This window comes from Geotrypetes seraphini, chromosome 15, assembly GCF_902459505.1.
Source record: "Geotrypetes seraphini chromosome 15, aGeoSer1.1, whole genome shotgun sequence".
NCBI lineage: Eukaryota > Metazoa > Chordata > Amphibia > Gymnophiona > Dermophiidae > Geotrypetes > Geotrypetes seraphini.
In genome coordinates this window covers 35,652,969-35,672,667 of record NC_047098.1, presented here as the reverse complement: position 1 = coordinate 35,672,667, position 19,699 = coordinate 35,652,969, and the positions used below count along the sequence as shown (strand labels likewise).

General features: G+C 48.9%; 1 protein-coding gene across 1 annotated transcript in view; it reads right to left on the bottom strand.

Moving 5' to 3' along the window:
• The window catches only part of CPD (carboxypeptidase D), a 96,249-nt gene that overhangs the window by 54,118 nt on the left and 22,432 nt on the right, over positions 1 to 19,699 (bottom strand). Inside the window, exons 3-4 of the mRNA XM_033921703.1 lie at positions 17,507 to 17,649; positions 9,198 to 9,367 (exon numbers count right to left, since the gene is read on the bottom strand). Of these exons, the coding sequence (XP_033777594.1) occupies positions 9,198 to 9,367; positions 17,507 to 17,649 (313 nt within the window). The remainder of the gene's footprint in view (positions 1 to 9,197; positions 9,368 to 17,506; positions 17,650 to 19,699) is intronic.

Genomic DNA, 19,699 nt, shown 5'->3' with positions numbered 1-19,699 from the left:
GTAAGCTTGAAAGCCACTTGCAGTTACATTAGATCCAGAAGAGATCTCTAGTCTACTGATCCATTCATTAGTATGATCAATAATACAGAGTATCTGCCTGAGCCCGAAAAGGCACTTGGCACCAGCGCTATTGCTCAAATATGCAGGAAATGCTGAGCAGCAGCCTGGACTATGCGCAATGCATTCGGTCTCCTGGCAGGAGAAGCCACAAACCAATCTAACATGGGTTGGGCAAATTCCAGCTAGTAGCCTGACTGAAGAAATTCCAAGACTTACTGGTCTGCCTCAATGTGCCTCCAGGCCTGCAGATGCTCCAAGATCCGACCTCGTATCTGCAGAAAGACCTTCTGCTTTTTTTTTTTTTTTTCTTTTCTACAGGCAGGTCGAGCAGAGGCAGGCTGTGAATGCCTGTAGTTCGCAAACCAACCCCTGGAACCCTGAATGGATCTCCCTGACAAGAAAGGAGAACATGGTCTGTAGGCACAAAAAATCCTTCAGGAGCTCCAAAAAAGGGGGGGGGGGGGCGCCATACCATCCGGCAGCACCTGTAGATGACAATCCATCACTGAAGTCACGAGGGAATCCAGTCAATTACCCAATAGCAACTGCCTCAAAAGGCAGCCAGGCTAGAGTTGCCATGTAGGACATATCAGCAGCCTACTGCCGAAACCAAAGCATTCAGCAGGCTGACATAGAATACGCAGACTCTGAAGCCAGCCCTCTCAAAAGGTCATAGAATAATCCATCATGAAGTCCATCCCAACCATCAGAAGCTGAGGAGGCTCTACCGCCTCAGTCTCTAGCCTACATAGCAAGCTAGGCAGGCACTGCACAAAGGACATCGCCATAGCAGCTGTAACTCCTAAATAAGCAGAGTAAAAAAACTGTTACTAAACAGTGACGTGCCACCTGAGGGCCACCCCAACAGCTGCTGTCACTCCTGCGCCACAGGATACTGGCGAGAGATAGCGCTAACATTCTGGAAAAGCCCATCTGGAGAATCAAACTGTTCCATAACTATGAGACTGATATCCAGATGACACAGAAAGGACTCAGACTGCAAGTGCATGCTACAAAGCCAGGGAGAAGTAACAGAAATAGGAGGAGGCTTAGCATCAAAGCTCAAGCTCTGCAAAAACTGAGCGATCAGATCAAGCAGTGCCGCAAAGTTAAACAAGAGTACCACAATCTGATCAGCACCAGGATCTGGAGCCCCTAAGGGATCCACTGAAACAGCATTCAAATCCAGATCTTCCAATCCGAGCAGTGCAGCCTTGCAACCAAATGCTCATCGAGGACCGGATTCGCCACTAGCGCCCCCTGAACTGGTTGCAAAGAAGAAACAGACGGAGTTGGCGCAGACGCTGAACTCCCTAAGGAAGAAACGTCGGGCAGAGACTGTGCAGAGGGGACAGAACAGCCAGCAGCTGAATCCTCGGCTGCAAACTCGTAGCACAAAAATCTCACGCACTCAGAAAAGGTATCTGAACCCTGGGGCATAGAGTCACCGTTAGATGACTAAAACTTGCGCATTTTAGGTTGTGGAGGGTCCGTCTCGCAGCTGGCCACTGTCGCCACAGAATCAAGCCCCGAAATAAAAAAAATGTACATCCCAATAGGCTAGCTGAACGTATAATAAACTTTATTTTTGTATACCACCATAGCAATGAGTTCTAGGTGGTTTACATCAAGAAAATCTTAACAATCAGCAATTCATATAAATACACCACATATACATATCATAAATACAATATTAAACAAGATATAAATTTATCAAACAGCGGCAGGAGGGAAAGAGGTGAAGCGGGAGAGAGACTGAAGGATGCAGGCAGCGTGGGGTAGCGGCGAGAGGGATCTCCACCCATCCCCAACGCGTCACCGCCAGCGTCACCCCAGAGCGCCCGGACTTCCCTTTAAAAGGAGGAGACCGCGGTGCTACAACTTCAGCTTCAGCCGGTGCGAGAGGTAGCAGGCACCGGTGAAGACAGCGGCAGGAGGGAGAGAGGTGAAGCGGGAGAGAGGCTGAAGGAAGCAGGCAGCGTGGGGTAGCAGCAAGAGGGAGCTCCGCCCACCCCCAATGCATCACCGCCAGCATCACCACCAGAACACCCGGACTCCCCCTTAAAAGGAGGAGACCGCGGCGCTACAACTTCAGCTTTAGCCGGTGTGGGAGGCAGCGGGCACCGGTGAAGACAGCGGCAGGAGGGAGAGAGGTGAAGCGGGAGAGAGACTGAAGGAAGCACGCAGCGTGGGGTAGCAGCGAGAGGGAGCTCCGCCCACCCCCAATGCATCACCGCCAGCGTCACCACCAGAGTGCCTGGACTCCCCTCTTAAAAGGGGGTGAGCCAACGGCACGCAGCGAGGAGCCTGTAGAAGGAGCCAGGAAGCTAGGCCGACTAACAGAGAGCTCCAAAACGTAAGATACATTCCGGTTTGTTTGTTGTTTTCTTATTTTTTACCTAGCCACACAACACACACCTATACAAGCACTCGCAATCAACTCAGCAGCACCAACACAATTCGCGACCAACAACCAACAGGAGGACAGCTAACAAGAGGTCAGGACACAACTGAGAAGGAGAACAGGATAAGAGCGCCCACGAAAGCCAGAAGATGAGCTTTCCAGTCTTCTGCACCGGCTGCAGTATGTATGACTATCTCCCCTCGGGGACTAGGGCATACATTTGCAGCCGATGCAAGGAGCTGGACAGCCTGAAACTACAAGTCCGGCTGCTGGAGGGAACTGTGATAGAACTGGAAGAACTCCTTGCCAGGAAAGAAGAAAACCGCAGGAGAAGTTGCTAGGGGAGTCCAATACCAGCGAAGTGATCGTGGAATTGGAGAGATTCATAGAGGAAGCCCACCAGCAACATGTGGAGTTCCCAGGGCTGGAGATCCCAACAACCATGGAAGAGATCCCAGGCGATATGGAAGGAGGCACCGCTACAACTGAATAAGAGACTAAAGCGGAGGTAAAGATGACTACACACTTAGCAGAAATGAGAGCCCGTCTGGGAATCCACCACAGAAGAGAGAGGACAGGTCCTACAACTTGGATACAGACTTGCGACCTCCTAAGAACCCCCGAATAAAAAAGACAGGGGTCATCGTTGGAGATTCCATCATACGCAATGTGGACAGCCACATCGCAGGAGGAAGAGAAGATAAGACTGGTCACATGCCTGCCTGGTGCTAGGGTGAAGGATGCGGCCAGCAGGATCACCAGGATCATAGACAGTGCGGGAGGAGAGGACACTGCTGTGATTATCCACATGGGAACCAACAATGTGAGCGGACAGAAGTACGACAGGGAAGAAATGAAGGGAAATCCTCCCAGTACCGAGAGCGGATGGAAAGAGACAGAATGAGCTGTGAGCAATCAACGTCTGGATGAGACGATGGTGCGACGAGGAAGGATTCGACTTCGTGCGAAATTGGACGACATTCTGGGGAAGAAGCAGATACTATAGAAACGACGGCCTACACCTCACCAAGCAAGGAGCAAAAGTCTTGGCTGAAAGCATGAAGAAGACCATTGAGAAGGCTTTAAACTAAGGAACGGGGAGAGCCGACAGTCGACATCCAGTCGATGGCCTGGGCATCAAGTGATCCCAAAGATAGATCTACAAACAACTGCTCAGATAAACGGGAAGATCATGTTGAAGTCAAAAGTGACAGAGAAAGAGCGCAAAAACATACAAAAAGGGTTATGAAGACTAAAAAGCAGCACAAAGGGAGCTCAAATATATGTACACAAATGCCAGAAGCTTGACAAACAAAATGGGGGAACTGGAAGAAATAGCAAGACAAGAAGTACTAGATATCATTGGAATAACCGAAACTTGGTGGAATGAAGAAAATGAATGGGACACAGTACTGCAGGGATACAAACTATACAGAAGAGATAGAATAGGGCAAAGAGGGAGAGGTATTGCCCTGTATGTCCATCAGAGAAGGGATGATGGAAGGAAAGGATAAACTGGAGTCCCTCTGGATAAAGATTCCTAGACAGAGCGGAGCAGACATAAAAATTGGCCTCTATTATCGACCCCCAGCACAGACGGAAGAAACAGACACAGCAATCAATGATAGAGGAAATCAACCATGAATGTAGAACAGGTAACGTAACGATCATGGGAGACTTCAACTTTCCGGGGATAAACTGGAACCTAGGAACCTCAAACTGCGGCAGGGAAACAAAGTTTCTGGAAATAATAGGAGATTGCTTCCTAGAACAAATGGTGGGAGAACCGACAAGAGGAACCGCAACCTTGGACTTAGTCCTAAATGGCATAACTGGAAGGACAACAGACATGGAAGTCACGGTCCCGCTAGGGACGAGCGATCACAACTAGAGAGTTGCGCGGGGACAGAAATCCCACCCGTCCCCGTGAGGACTCCCACGAGGACTCCAACCTGTCCCCGCGAGGAATCCCCTCCATCCCCGCGAGGAATCCCCTAAGTCCCCGCCCGTCCCTATAAACTACAGAAATAGTTATTTCATTTAATTATGCTACTGAATTAAAGGCTCTGGTAGAAACCCATTTAAAAATAAGCAAAAAGACTTTATTAATTTGGAAATATTAATTGGGAAGAATACATACTTTGTAAACGGGTTTCTACCAGAGCCTCTAATGTTTAGAAATTTTTATCAACACAACTAATATACTACTTTATCCTGAAGCAAAAAAAAAAAAAAAAAAGAATTTTTTTCCTACCTTTGTTGCCTGGTTTCTGCTTTCCTCTTGTTCTCATTTAATTCCTTCCATCCACTGTCTCTCTTCTTTCTGCGTCTTCCATTTGCTCTGTTACTGTGCCTCTCCCTTTCTCCCCCCTCCCAAATTGGTCTGGCACCCATCTTCTTCCCTCCGCTCCCCCCATAGTCTGGCATCTCTGTCTTCTTCCCTGCCAGCGTCTTCTCCCCACTCTCTCTTCCCCATTTCCTTTCAGCGTCCTTATCCCCCCCCCATCTTCCCATGTCCTGTCAGGCAGCATCCTTCTCCCCCCTCTGCCTTCCCCATGTCCTGTCAGGCAGCATCCTTCTCCCCCCTCTGCCTTCCCCATGTGCTTTTCAGCGTCCTTCTCCCTCCTGTTTTCCCCATGTGCTTTCAGCGTCCTTCTCCCCCCTCTGTCTTCCCCGTGTGCTTTCAGCATACTTCCCCCCTCCCGTCTTCCCCATGTCCTTTCAGGGGCCTTCTCCCCCCTCTGTCTTCCCCAGTGCTTTCAGCGGCCTTCTCCCCCCTCAGTTTTACCCATTTCCCTAAAGCATCTTTTCTTCTCCACTCCACCTTTCCTCCCTTTCTCCCTTCCTGCCCCTTACCTTTGTGGCGCTTCCCCACCCGACCGACAACAGAACAGGCCTGGTCAGACAAACCTCCCTGCCCTGTAGCCGTGAATCTAAATTACCTTCTTACAGCAGCTGGAGTATTGAAGCTGCTGTAAGAGGTAATTTAGATTCACGGCTACAGGGCAGGAAGGTTTGTCGGCCGGTCCTGTTGTCGGTCATCGGGGGACTTGACCGGCTGTGCACATTCCCCGGGGCGGACCGCCTCCCCCCCTCTTTCGTACGCCATTGCCTTCTCCCTACCTGCCCTGCCGCACACAGCCAACCAGAGGTCTTCCCGATGTCAGCGCTGACGTTGGAGGAAGGGAGGGTTTTGCTTAAGCCCTCCCTCCGACGTCAGCGCTGACATCGGGAAGACTTCCGGTCGGCTGTGTGCTGCGGCAGGGCAGGTAAGGAGAAGGAGACTACCCTCGCGGCTCGAGTCGTGCACTGCGATCCAACCCCGCAGGAACCCCGCGACCCTCGGAGGCGTCCCCACGGGATCCCCGCGACCCTAGGGGGTGTCCCCACGGGATCCCCGCGACCCTAGGGGGCGTCCCCACGGGATCTCCGTGACCCAAAGGAAAAGATAGCGCAGGAAGCTAAAAACTTCAAGCCCTTTTTTAGATATATAAAAGGGAAAAAACCAGCAAAGGAGGCAGTGGGCCCTCTCGATGACCAAGGAAGAAAAGGGTGCATCAAGGAAGACAAACAGATTGCAGATATGCTAAATTCATTCTTCGCGTCTGTCTTTACCAAGGAGGACACTGCATCAATGCCCGAACCAGAGAAAGTATTCAAGGGTGTAGTTGAGGATAGCCTCACCACAGTGAATGTGGACTTGGACATGATATACTATCAGATCGACAGACTAAGAAGTGACAAGTCCCCTGGACCGGATGGAATTCACCCGAGAGTGCTAATGGAACTTAAGGTAGAAATCGGAGAGCTATTACAATCCCTAGCTAATCTGTCAATTAGAACCGGGCGAATACCAGACGACTGGAAGATAGAGAATGTCATTCCAATCTTCAAAAAAAGGATCGAGAGGAGAACCAGGCAACTATAGACCTGGTTCCTGGGAAGATGGTTAACGCTTAATCAAGGATAGCATAGTGCAACACCTGGAAAATCACGACCTGATGAGAGCTAGTCAACACGGCTTCAGGAAGGGGAAGTCATGTCTGACGAATTTACTTCAATTTTTTGAGAAGGTGAACAAACAAATCGATAGCGGAGACCCGGTGGATATAATATACTTGGACTTCCAGAAGGCGTTCGACAAGGTTCCACACGCTAGGTTTCTGAGGAAACTACAAAGCCATGGAATAGAAGGGGATATACTAAGACGGATAGGCAATTGGCTGGAGAACAGATTGCAGACGGTAGGCATAAATGGGAAGTTCTCAGACTGGGAAAAGGTGACAAGCGGTGTGCCCCAGGGCTCGGTTTTTGGGCCAATCTTATTCAATATATTCATAAATGACCTGGAAGAGGAAACAACGAGTAATATAATCAAGTTTGCAGATGACACAAAACTATGTCGGTCAGTTGGGTCACAAATGGACAGCGAAGAACTCCAAAGAGATTTGAACCAGCTAGAGAAATGGGCGGAAAAGTGGCAGATGAAGTTTAATATGGACAAATGCAAAGTGATGCACCTGGGCACGAAGAACAGGGAACATGAATATAAAATGCTAGGTGTGACTTTGGGCAAGAGCGAACAGGAATGGGATCTGGGGGTACTGATAGACAGGAACCTGAAGCTGTCGGCTCAATGTGCAGCGGCGGCAAAGAAAGCCAACAGGATGTTGGGCATGATAAAGAAGGGTATCACGAGTAGATCGGCGGACGTCATAATGCTGCTTTACAGAGCAATGGTCAGACCACACCTGGAGTACTGTATCCAACACTGGTTTCCTTACCTAAAGAAGGATATAACCCTGCTGGAGAGGGTGCAGAGGCGAGCCACGAAACTAGTAAAAGGTATGGGAAAGTTGAGCTAAAAAGAACGCCTCGGAAAACTGAGCTTGTTCACCCTTGAGAAGAGAAGACTGCGAGGGAATATGATAGAGACTTTTAAAATATTAAAAGGATTCGACAAAATAGAGCAAGAAGCATCGTTATTCACGTTGTCACATGGACTGAAATTGAGGGGCGACAGGCACAGGACAAATGTCAGGAAGTTCTGTTTCACACAGCGAGTGGTGGACGCTTGGAATGCTCTCCCGGAGGAGGATGTGACGGAAACCTCCATTATGGGATTCAAGTGCAAGTTGGATACACACCTCCTTGCAAATCACATTGGGGGATACGGGTAAATAAGGTCTTCATCAGGGAACACCTAGGTCTCCATCAGGGAACACCTAGATTGGCCTCTGCGTGTGCGGGTCGCCAGACTAGATGGACCAAAGGTCTGATTCGGTGAAGGCATTTCTTATGTTCTTATGAATTAGAATACTCCACCAGGTGTTCATTTTACTAGCCTGGAATGCTAAAATTTGATCCAAAAATCTTGTGTAATCACCTGCTTCTGTGACGGGGAGGCTGAACCAGTAGTTATCGCCACCCCACCCCCAACTGTGCCACACGATATATAAACGCTCATAAATTGGCAAACTTGCTCAAATTTGGCATGAACCCAAACTAGGAGACCCTCAGGACTCCATTCCAGCAGTTTTCTTGGCAAAAATCCAAATTTTAAAAAAAGCAGGGAAAAGTTGAAAAAAAAAAAAAAAAAAAAAAAGATAGCTCAAAATCCAAGATGGCCGCTAGACCTGAATTTGCACCCAAAATGCGCTAAAAATGGCACTTACTAATGCACTTACTTAAAAAATGGCACTTACTTAAAAATTTACCAAAATAGCATTTTTTAGTTGGGGGAACACAGAGGATCACTAAAAAAAAACCATTCAAAACCCCTCAAAATTAAGTTTTAGAAATCGTCGTTGGAACCTGTCAGCTGCTCTTACTTAACAAACACTAGTCACAGAAACTGCAGCTGCTCTCTAGATCTTTGGACTGCCGGTCTGACTGCCTCCACCCCTGCCGCCCACCGACTGCACACGGAGATAGACAGAGGCACAAAAACGCAGCCTGCATGCTGCAGAACACCACTGAGCCCCCTAAGCATGCTGAACAGTTTGCGCTTGACCCCCCCCATTTAACAGGGAGTGAGATAAGGTCAAGGACAGCCTTGACATCCAAAGAAGACTAGCAGACTGGTTGACAGGTACCCTGAAGGGATCGGCCTGTCAGCTACAGACTGAAGTCTGTGAATTTTCAAGCAGGCAGCACTTCAAATGTCCGTAGAACATAAAAAAACTGTTTAAGGGAACAAAACTATGTTGAATTAAAAACAATAAATTAGAGAAAGCAGAACCCACTGCAACCACATACATAAGAAAAAGACTGATGGGAGGAGCTAAGCCAGCCTGTGATGTACCCTAGAGGCTGAGTGAAAAACTTATAATTTTCTTCTGCAACCCATGCAAGTAAAGGAAAATAACCCTATGGTCTAGAATATCTCACCTATTGCACTGGAATCAGTGTTATTCCATTGTAAACTTCTACCTCCAATTGTTCTCTAAAAATCAGATAAAACACAGTACTCTGAGTGGCCAAATGGTCATCACAGCTTTGTAGTACATGGGTTGAAATTTTGAGCAGGAAAATGGAGCATTCAAACTGGAACAGCTGTGCACCTGGTCACAATGAAATCATAGCTATGAAAAGCAAATAAAAACTATCTATATGCAAGAACTAACCATCAAAAAAGAAATAAAATCATCTCTTCCAAAATCTTCAGTACCCTAGCAAAGATTATTAACATAGAACTATCATAGCAATTATACACATTTCCTTTGCAGCTCACCCCCTTGCAGTAGCTGTGATGTTGTAGGTTCCAGGTGCCAGCAACCGGTGGAAATGTCCAGTTTTGCTTGTTGAGATGTTATGGTTAATGCCAGCCACTGAGATAATGGCACTCTCAATTCCAGAGGCAGAGACTGCATCTCCAACAAAGCCTTTCACACCAATATGCACCTACAATGCAGAAATAAAAGAAACAGTTTAGTACAGAAGAATCTCAGTTAATCCAATCTCAGACCCAAGCAGAAAAAAAAAAAAAAAAAAAAAAAAAGCGCTTCCAACGCATCGGAAGAAAGGCCCTGCCGAGGCTGGCCACGAGCAGCCTGTTTTGAGGCTGCCTTCTGCTGACCGGCTGTGCTTGGATAAGGAAGAGAAAGATGGAGGAAGTGAGGAGGCTTGTGGCTCAGGATGCCACCTGCTTCTGCCATTAAGGGAAGAGAGCAAGAGAGAGAGAAAGAGGCTTTGTGGCTCAGGACTGCAGCCGTGCTAGTGCTTCAGGGAGGGAAGGGAATTGAGACTGTTAGACAAGGTTTCTAACATACTCTCAATTAACCACAAAAACAAACAGTTATCCGGTATCCATCAAACCTGTGGATGCTGGATAACTTGAGATTTATTGTTTTTTTTCATGTGTTTGTAAAACTGTATTCTAATTTGTTAAAAATTACTGTTCCTTGACATTTTTCACTATCCTGTACACCGCCATGAACCGAATGGTTAATGCGGTATATAAGTAAACATTATGCACACTAGTCTCCTTCCCTAATGTATAAATTCTAATCAGAGAATCCTTTCAGTTAAATTTCCAAAGCCATAATTCAGCAAGAGAAGGGCGGGATTGTGTGGCTGTGTATCCTGCTGTCCATGGAGAACAGCTGTTACAGGTTTACATCATTCACCTTCTCCTTGGACAAGCAGGATAGCAACAGCCACACATGTGGAGATTTTCAAGCTAAGGGTTGTATCACTAACCAGATAATAAGGAGAAGAAGGTTAGCTGAATTTCAAGAACAAGTTTACTTTACTGTAACAAATAAACACATTTTAAGAATGGTTTTGTTTATAATCAACAATTGGTAAGTAATCAATCTGAAATGACTGATCTAAACAATAATGTTTTATAAATGTGCATGGATTACTCCATGTTGATGCTCTACAAATGTCAACTAAAGAAACATTCGTCATGTCAACTAAAGAAACATTTGTCAAAAAAGCAAGAGAAACAACTTTTGATCTCAATTTATGTGCTGTAATTTTAGAAATTGTTTCAGAAGAATGAGTGCTATAACAGAATGATATACAGTCTGTCAACCAGTTTGACATTGTTCTTTTTAAAACTGGTTTACCTAATGTTGAAGCACCAAATGATAAAAACAATTGAGATGGACGATTTGTCATCAATGTTCTATGGAGATAGGCTTGTAGAATGTTGCCACAGTTTAGCACATGAGGAATCGATGTGCTATCAAAAAAGGTTGGTAGCACAACCAGTTGATTAATGTGGAATGAAGAAACAATCTTTGGTAGAAATTTTGGATGGGTCCTAAACAATACTTTTGTCTGGAAAGAGACGTTACATTACATAATCCCTTCAGCGGTTGGATGTCAACGAGCCCTTGTCTCTTTATCACTATTTTATTTAGATTAGTTATTTTTCTTTCCGATAATTTTTGGGAATGGAAAAAAAGCCTGGATTTAAAGCTTGCTCCAACTGTGCAGCAAGAAAGTCTATCACAGACCCGCATCAAGCCTGCTTAAAATGCCTAGGCTCCCAACGTAATTCAGATTCCTGCCAGCAATGCGTCAGTTTAACAAAGAGATCGTGCAAAGCGAGAGAGATAAAATTAAAAATTACTTTTACAGGATTCTGCTGCTGCGCTTTAACCTCTCAACATCCGGGTTCGGTGGGTTATAACCTGACCGTCCCTGAAGCACACAGCTGACCTAAAAATCATTACTCACCAGTAAAGCACAGTTATTTACCGTAACAGGTGTTATCCAGGGACAGCAGGCATATATTCTCACATGTGGGTGACGTCATCTACGGAGCCCCAATGCGGAAGCATTTTCAAGCAAACTTGATTGAAGATTTAAGTTTGCTCTGCTGCTCCACGCATGCGTGCCTTCCTGCTCCACTAGGGGGTGCGTCCCCTCGTGGTCTCCAGTTCACTTAACTAGCCAAGAAGCCAACCTCGGGGAGGTGGGCGGGTTGTGAGAATATATGCCTGCTGTCCCTGGATAACACCTGTTACGGTAAGTAACTGTGCTTTATCCCAGGACAAGCAGGCATGATATTCTCACATGTGGGTGACCTCCAAGCTAACTGAAAAGGGATGGAGGGAAGTTGGCAATTTAAGCAAATAGATTTCGCAGTACCGATTGGCCGAACCGGCCATCGCTTCTGGACAGTGAGTCCAGACAGTAGTGGGAGGTGAAGGTATGAACCGAAGACCACGTGGCAGCCTTGCAGATTTCCTCAATGGGTGTGGACCTGAGGAACGCTACGGAGGCTGCCATCGCTCGGACTTTGTGTCCCGTTACTCGACCATGCAGCGCGAGACCAGCCTGAGCGTAGCAGAAGGAGATGCAATCGGCCAACCAGTTGGACAAGGTGCGTTTGGAAACTGGGTGACCTAACCGGTTTGGGTCGAAGGACAAAAACAGTTGTGGGACTTTCCGGTGTGATTGAGTGCGTTGGAGGTAAAAGGCCAACGCTCTCTTGCAGTCAAGAGTGTGGAGCGCCACTTCTCCGGGGTGAGAGTGGGGCTTGGGGAAAAACACAGGTAAGACAATGGACTGATTGAGATGGAAATCAGACACTACTTTAGGTAAGAACTTTGGATGGGTGCGGAGTACCACCTTGTCGTGGTGGAATACCGTGATGGGTGGGTCCGCTACCAGAGCTTGTAGCTCACTAACCCGCCGGGCGGACGTGAGCGCGAGTAGGAAAATTACCTTCCAAGTGAGGAATTTTGGATGGCATTTGTTTAGGGGCTCGAATGGAGGTTTCATTAGTTGAGCCAGAACCACGTTAAGGTCCCAAACCACCGGGGGAGGTTTGAGAGGGGGGTGGACGTTCAGCAGACCCTTCATGAAGCGAGAGACTAAGGGATGGAGCGAGAGGGCTTTCCCTTCCAGGGGCTGATGAAAGGCCACAATTGCACTGAGGTGTACTCGAATGGAGTTGGTTTTTAGACCGGAATGAGATAATTGAAGTAAATAGTCAAGGACCAGAGGGACGGGGACCGACACCGGGTCCTGGCTGTGGGAGGAGCACCAGGTTGAGAATCTGGTCCACTTTTGGGAGTAGCAGGTTCTCGTCGAGGTTTTTCTAGAGGCCTCCAATATCTCCTTGACTGATTGAGACATGGGGAGAGCAGTCAGGGGGAGAGAAACCAAGCATTCAGATGAAGAGATTGAAGATTGGGATGTAACAGTGAACCCTGACCCTGTGATAGTAGAGAGGGAAACAGAGGCAGAGGCAGTGGATCTCTGGCACTGAGTTGAAGTAGAAGGGAAAACCACGGCTGGCGTGGCCAGCGAGGGGCAATCAGGATCAGGGTGGCTTGTACTGTTTTCAGGTGGACAAGCGTCCGCAGTATCAGAGGGAACGGCGGGAACGCGTACAGGAACCTTCCCTCCCAGTCGAGGAGGAAGGCGTCGGCTTCGAGCCGGTCCGGGGAGTGTATCCGGGAGCAGAAGAGAGGCAGCTTGTGGTTGTGAGGGGATGCGAACAGGTCTATTTGAGGCGTCCCCCACCGTTCGAACACCCATCGTAGGGTCTGAGAGTGTAGTGACCACTCGTGTGGCTGGAGGAGGCGGCTGAGTCTGTCCGCCAGACAGTTTTGTTCTCCTTGTATGTACACCGCTCGAAGGAAGGTGTTGTTGGAGATTGCCCATTTCCAGAGGCGCAGGGCTTCCCGACAAAGGGACCAAGACCCTGTCCCCCCCTGTTTGTTTACGTAGTACATCGCTACCTGGTTGTCGGTTCGGATGAGAACCACTCGGTCGTGGAGCAGATCTTGGAAGGCTACAGCTGCGAGATAGAGGCCCGAAGCTCTAGCACGTTGATGTGGCAGCGACGGTCTTGTGCTGACCACATCCCTTGGGTGCGTAGGCCATCCAAATGGGCTCCCCAAGCGTACTCCGACGAGTCTGTGGTGAGTACCTTGCTGTGGGGTGGGGTGAGGAAGAGCAAACCTTTGGAAAGATTTGAAGAGTCGGCCCACCAGCGGAGCGATCGTTGCAATGAAGGAGTCACTGTCACGGGACGGTCGATCGGGTCCCGGTCTTGAAGCCATTGAGACGCCAGGGTCCATTGAGGAATTCTCAGATGGAGGCGGGCGAAGGGTGTGACATGGACGGTGGAGGCCATGTGGCCCAGGAGAGTCATCATCTGTCGAGCTGATACCGAGGTCAGCAGGGAGATCCTTCGACTCAGACTTACTAACGCCTCTAGGCGCGGAGGGGGGAGGAAGGAACGGAGGCGAACCGTGTCCAGCGTGGCCCCGATGAACTGTAGGGACTGCGAGGGGCGTAGTTGGGATTTTGGGAAGTTTATTTCGAACCCCAGACTTTGTAGGTAGGTAATAGTCTGTTGGGTCGCTGAGATAACCTCTTCCCTGGACGGGGAATACCTGGAGGCCCTGGGAACGTAAGGTTGCTGCGACCACCACGAGGCACTTGGTGAAGACCCGAGGTGATGATGCTAGGCCGAAGGGGAGGACTCTGTATTGTAGGTGCCAGTCCCCTACCTGAAAACGCAAGAATTTGCGGTGAGCGGGGTGCACTGGGACATGTGTGTACGCCTCCTTGAGATCGAGGGAGCAGAGCCAGTCGCCCTCGTCGATCAGGGGGTAAAGTGTCGGTAGGGAGAGCATCCGAAATTTTTCCCGTACCAGAAATTTGTTGAGGCGTCTCAAGTCTAGTATTGGGCGTAGGTCTCCCGTTTTTTTCGGTACCAGGAAGTAACGGGAGTAGAAGCCCTTCCCCCGTTGGTCGAGGGGAACCTCCTCCACTGCTCTCAGGCGAAGCAGGTCTCGAGCTTCGGAGAGGAGTAGGGGTAGCTGAGTCCGGTTGGGAGGGCAATTCCTTGGGGGGTTGTCCGGAGGAATGGCCCGAAAGTTGAGAGAGTACCCTGATGAGATCACGCCAAGGACCCATGCGTCCGACGTGACTTGTTCCCAGCGAGGGTAAAAGGCTTTGAGCCGACCCCCGATGGGAAGGAGGCCTGGGATTATGGCGGAGGGGGCCCGCCCCCTTCCGCGTGTCCCGTCAAAAGGACGGGGATGGTTTGGTGGTCGCAGGCGGTTGGGACTTGGGCATGGCCCGGTGGTGGGCTTGCGGACGCCTGGGTGGGGGCCGCGGGAAGACAAGGGTGGACTTTTGTGGGTAGCGGCGCGGAGGGGCCCTGTACGGCCTGGACGTGGGCGGTTTGGGCTTTTGTCGGACCAGGGAGGCAAACGAGCGTTCATGTTCCGAGAGGCGTTTTGTAGCCGCCTCGATAGTGTCATCGAACAGTTCTTTTCCCACGCAGGGGAGGTTAGCCAACCGGTCCTGTAAGTTGGGGTCCATGTCGACCAGGCGCAGCCAAGCTAGTCGGCGCATGGCGATAGCAAAGGCTGCCTCTCTGGAGGAGAGTTCGAAGCCATCGTAGGCCGCGTGGAATAGATGAAGGCGCAGGTTGGAGAGGGACTCCAAAAGCAGGCCGAACGTTCCTTGCCGGGAGGCCGGTAGGTCAGTCTCAAAGGCTCTCAATAGTCCAATGAGGTGTTTGAGGTAGGATGTGAAGGTGAAAGTGTAGCTTTGCACCCTAGAGGCCATCATTGCGTTTTGATATAGTCTCCTGCCGAACTTGTCCAGGGTTCGGCCTTCTCGGCCTGGGTGGACCGCTGCTGAGACCCGGGATGGGTGAGCCTTTTTCAAGGAGGATTCTACTAGCAGCGATTGGTGGGAGAGCTGTGGTTGTTCGAATCCCGGGTAGGGTACTGTGCGGTACTTAGCCTCCATTTTGGAGGGTACGGCTGTGACCATGTAGGGGGTCTCCAGGTTCCTGAAGAAGGCCTGTTGGAGTACCGGGTTAGGTGGTAAGCGAAGGGACTCTCTGGGCAGTGATGGCATATCCAGCTCTGCCAGGTACTCCTTAGAGTATCTGGAGTCGGACTGGAGGTCTAAGTCCAAGGCGTGGCCCATGTCCTGGACAAAGCGAGTGAAGGATGGGCGAGATGTTCCCGGGGCCCCGTGCGGGGTCGGTGAACGAGACCTTCGTCGGGTGGAGAAGGATGGGGAGGCTTCCCTCGAGTATCGAGGTTCCTGCTCCGATCCATGCTCCGAGGCCGGGGAAGCACTGTGAGAGTGTTCCGGGGTTGTCGATCTTCGGCGTCTCGAGGAGCCCCTCGGAGACGATGCCGGGGTTCGGGGTACCGATCGATGTCGAATCGGTGACCTCGATCCGGACTCCCTCGGAGAATACCTGTGACCTCGGGTCGGGGTCCCGGTCCGAGGGGGAGTTCGGAGGATGTGCGGGTTGGAGAGTGATAACTCAGCCACCCTTAGTGGTCCCGTACGAGGTGTGGGAGAACGGCCTTGTAGAGTTGGTGAACCTCGGGCCTTCTTGGAGGTACGGCGGTTCGAGGTTTCTGTCGTTTTAGCCCGACGTTTTGCCCCTCGGCGGTCTGCGGAGGGGGAACATCTCGGGCGCCTCGGCGAAGAGTCCGAGGAGGATGGGATGCGGCGAGGATTGCGCACCTTTCCCCGAGGTTGCTCGATACGAGGCTCAGGCTGGTCTGGCACATTCGGGGTCGAGGCCGATTGAAATTGGGCCATTGCAGCGGATAGCTCCGACGTGATCATCGCTCGGAGTAGGTCCTGGAAGACGGGCACGGACAGCATCGAAGGCATGTCCACTGCCTCGGTGCACTCCACCGGGGGCGACCTCGTATCAGAGTATTCCCGTGTGGTGGAGGCACGGCCCGAAGGCTCAAGGGCTTAGCCGGGGCTGTAAGCATGGGGCTTCCGCCATGCGTCGACGTTGTCTCCGAGGCTGGCTTCTTTGATGTTACGGAACCTGAAGAGGGAAGAGGGGACTTACCCGGGGCCGAGGCTTTCTGTTGTCCCGAGGACTTCGGAGTCGAGTCTCGAGGCGATGCCGAGGTATCCTGGGCCGAGGTCAAGGCCGGGGCCGAGGCCGAGGTGGAGGGTTGGTCCGGGGTGAAGAGGTCCGCCATGCGGGCTTTTCTTCGACGGAGGGCCCGGTTCTGGAAATTTGCGCACTGGGGGCAGGAGTCGGTTGGATGAGCTGCCCCCAGGCAGAGAATGCACCGGCGATGCGGATCTGTGAGGGAAAGAAGCCGCTCACACCGGGTGCACTTTTTAAAGCCGGTCAAGGGCCGGGACATTAAATCGAAAGTAGCCGCGGCTCGATTAGCCACGCGGCCACGGGGACCCGGAAGCCTCCGGGTCGTCAAAACGAAGCAGGAATCAAGTTAAAAGGTAAAGAATTCGCGCACAGCGACTTAATCGTGAAAAAACAAGGAAAAAATCGCGGTGCTAGAAGGCAGTTGGGGCAGAGCCTGAAAAACACGACTTCTAGGCTCAGCGGAAAATTTTGAACTGGAGACCACGAGGGGACGCACCCCCTAGTGGAGCAGGAAGGCACGCATGCGTGGAGCAGCAGAGCAAACTTAAATCTTCAATCAAGTTTGCTTGAAAATGCTTCCGCATCGGGGCTCCGTAGATGACGTCACCCACATGTGAGAATATCATGCCTGCTTGTCCTGGGATAATGATCTATGCCGGTTAGCCAACGGTCTTATAAATCAAGAAAAGATAACGACCAGAACCAACATCATGAGGCAACTTTTTCTGTATCCAATAGCAAAGTTATGGAACTAACTTCCATTTAGTTAGCTTTCATGTGGGCATTATTTTAAATTTAGAAATTTTCAAAGTTATGATTTATCTTTGAGTTAATATCAGAGTAAGTGGATTTCAAACTTGTTTTTGTAATTCCTTGACAAGTTAGTCTGGTATCTTGTTTTGTAATCTGTTCTTAACTGAATATATAAAAGACGGAATAAAAAAATCTGAGTAACATAACAAAACATAATACTGGCCTTTTAATTCTGGCAGCTCTGTATGTAATAATCCAGTGGAAAAAACCCTAAAACCATTTATCCATAGCAGAGTGAAAACAATGCCCTAATACAATGCTCAGTTTATATCAGTGTTAGCATTTTTCCTGCAGTTTAAGTGATATTAATGGGACACAAAAATGATGACTGTTAACAATGAACAAACATTCCCGCTCTCTACCTTTTCAATGAATGTGATCAGAGACTCCTGGTTATATTGCCATTCCCGTGACAGATGAGAAGCTGCTGGATACTTGCAACAGGACAATTCAATTGTCACCTCAAAACAATTACCAAACACATAATTGTAGTCTTGCATTCCACCTGCATCAAAGAAGGAAAAGTAAAATTTTTCATGTTCCTCTAGAATTGCTCACTGAACAAGCTTATAGATGAACATTGGACAAAAAATTAAATCTGATGTACCCAATATTTGTCATTTTCTACTAGCTTCTGCATGTTTTCTCATTTGGTTAAGGATATCACAAATTTAAAGAATGACATGGGGACAAAGTTGTTCCCCACAGGCTCTGTCCCTGTGAGTTCTGCCCCATCCCCAAAGACTCTGTCCTCATTTGCACAAGCCTTGAACAGTTGTGATTTTATATCTTAGATTTTTTTATTAAAGTATAAAAAAGGACAATATTCTGTACAACTGTTTATAAATCATAAATAAAGCCTTCCATTTCGTTCTGGTTTTGGTACAACTTTCCCAAAGTTTCAGTTGCGGAAAGCACTCACACATGCACGGTGTGGGCAATCTCAACTCTTCTTAAAAAAGCTTAAAGTGACAGTACACTGTACTGGACTCCATGGATGACGTTACCCACATGTGAGAATATGCTGCCTGCTTGTCCAAGGATAAGAAAACCTTCCAGCTACAGCTAAAACCTCTTTTGCTGTGGTAAGTTCAGAAGTCTAGCAGGGAAGTCACCAAATAACTCCAGTCCTGCTGGAAAGTTTGCATAGTAAGAGGTGGGAGTTCCTTGCTGTGCATTACCCTTTTGAGCATCGGAGGTAGAGCTTCGGTGCCATGTAAGACTAGTTTAATGAGTCTTACCAGCACAGAAAGCTTTTGAGCATCGGGGCCTCTGTGTTTATTTTGGGAGAAGGGGTTCACTGTTGCTAGCTCAATGTTCACCATTTACAGAAACTGACATATGCACTAAAAATATTGCAGAAGAATCTTTTGTGTAAATTTCTACAACAAAGTGTGAGCCAATTAATGCAGCTGAGTTTAAGGAAGATTAAGTCCATAAATCTTATGTTAGTTTTGGATGTATTTCAAACTTTGCTAACTAAACAAACACCTTTCTCTTATGCCACATAATCATCATTATCAGTTCTTCCAACAAATGGAAATGCACAGACAACCTCCACCCTAGGTACACATCCTGCTGGATCAGTGGTCTCAAACTCCCGGCCCTCAGTATGTTTTTCATAATCACAAAAATAAAACAATTTCTTGATCATATGTCTCTTTAGCTATAAATTACAATATTATTATTAAGACTTAGCCAAAAGGAAAGATTTATAAACTATAAAGCACAGTTACTTACCGTAACAGGTGTTATCCAGGGACAGCAGGCATATATTCTCACATGTGGGTGACATCATCTACGGAGCCCCAGCGCGGACAGCTTTTCAAGCAAACTTGATTGAAGTTTCAAGTTTGCTACACTGCACCACGCATGTGCAAGCTTTCTTGCCCACTAGAGGGCGCATCCCCACCTCGTGGTCCTCAGTTCCATAACCAGCAAAGAAGCCATCCCCGGGGAGGAGGGCGGGTTGTGAGAATATATGCCTGCTGTCCCTGGATAACACCTGTTACGGTAAGTAACTGTGCTTTATCCCAGGACAAGCAGGCATGATATTCTCACATGTGGGTGACCTCCAAGCCAACCAAAAAAGGGCAGGTGGGAGGATGGCAATTTAGGAAAACAGGTTACGTAACACCGACTGGCCAAACCGGCCGTCGCTTCTGGACAAAGCGTCCAGACAGTAGTGGGAGGTGAATGTATGAACCGAAGACCAAGTGGCAGCTTTACATATGTCCTCCACAGGAGTAGACCGGAGGAAAGCAACAGAAGCTGCCATAGCCCTGACCTTATGCCCCGTGACTCGACCATGGAGCGTGAGACCAGCCTGAGCATAGCAAAAAGAAATACAAGCAGCCAACCAGTTGGACAAGGTGCGCTTGGAAACAGGATGTCCCAACCGATTAGGATCAAAGGACAAAAACAATTGAGGAACCTTCCGATGAGACTTGGTACGTTGGAGATAAAAAGCCAACGCCCTCTTACAGTCAAGCGTGTGAAGCGCCGCCTCTCCAGGATGAGAGTGGGGCTTCAGGAAAAACACCGGAAGAACAATA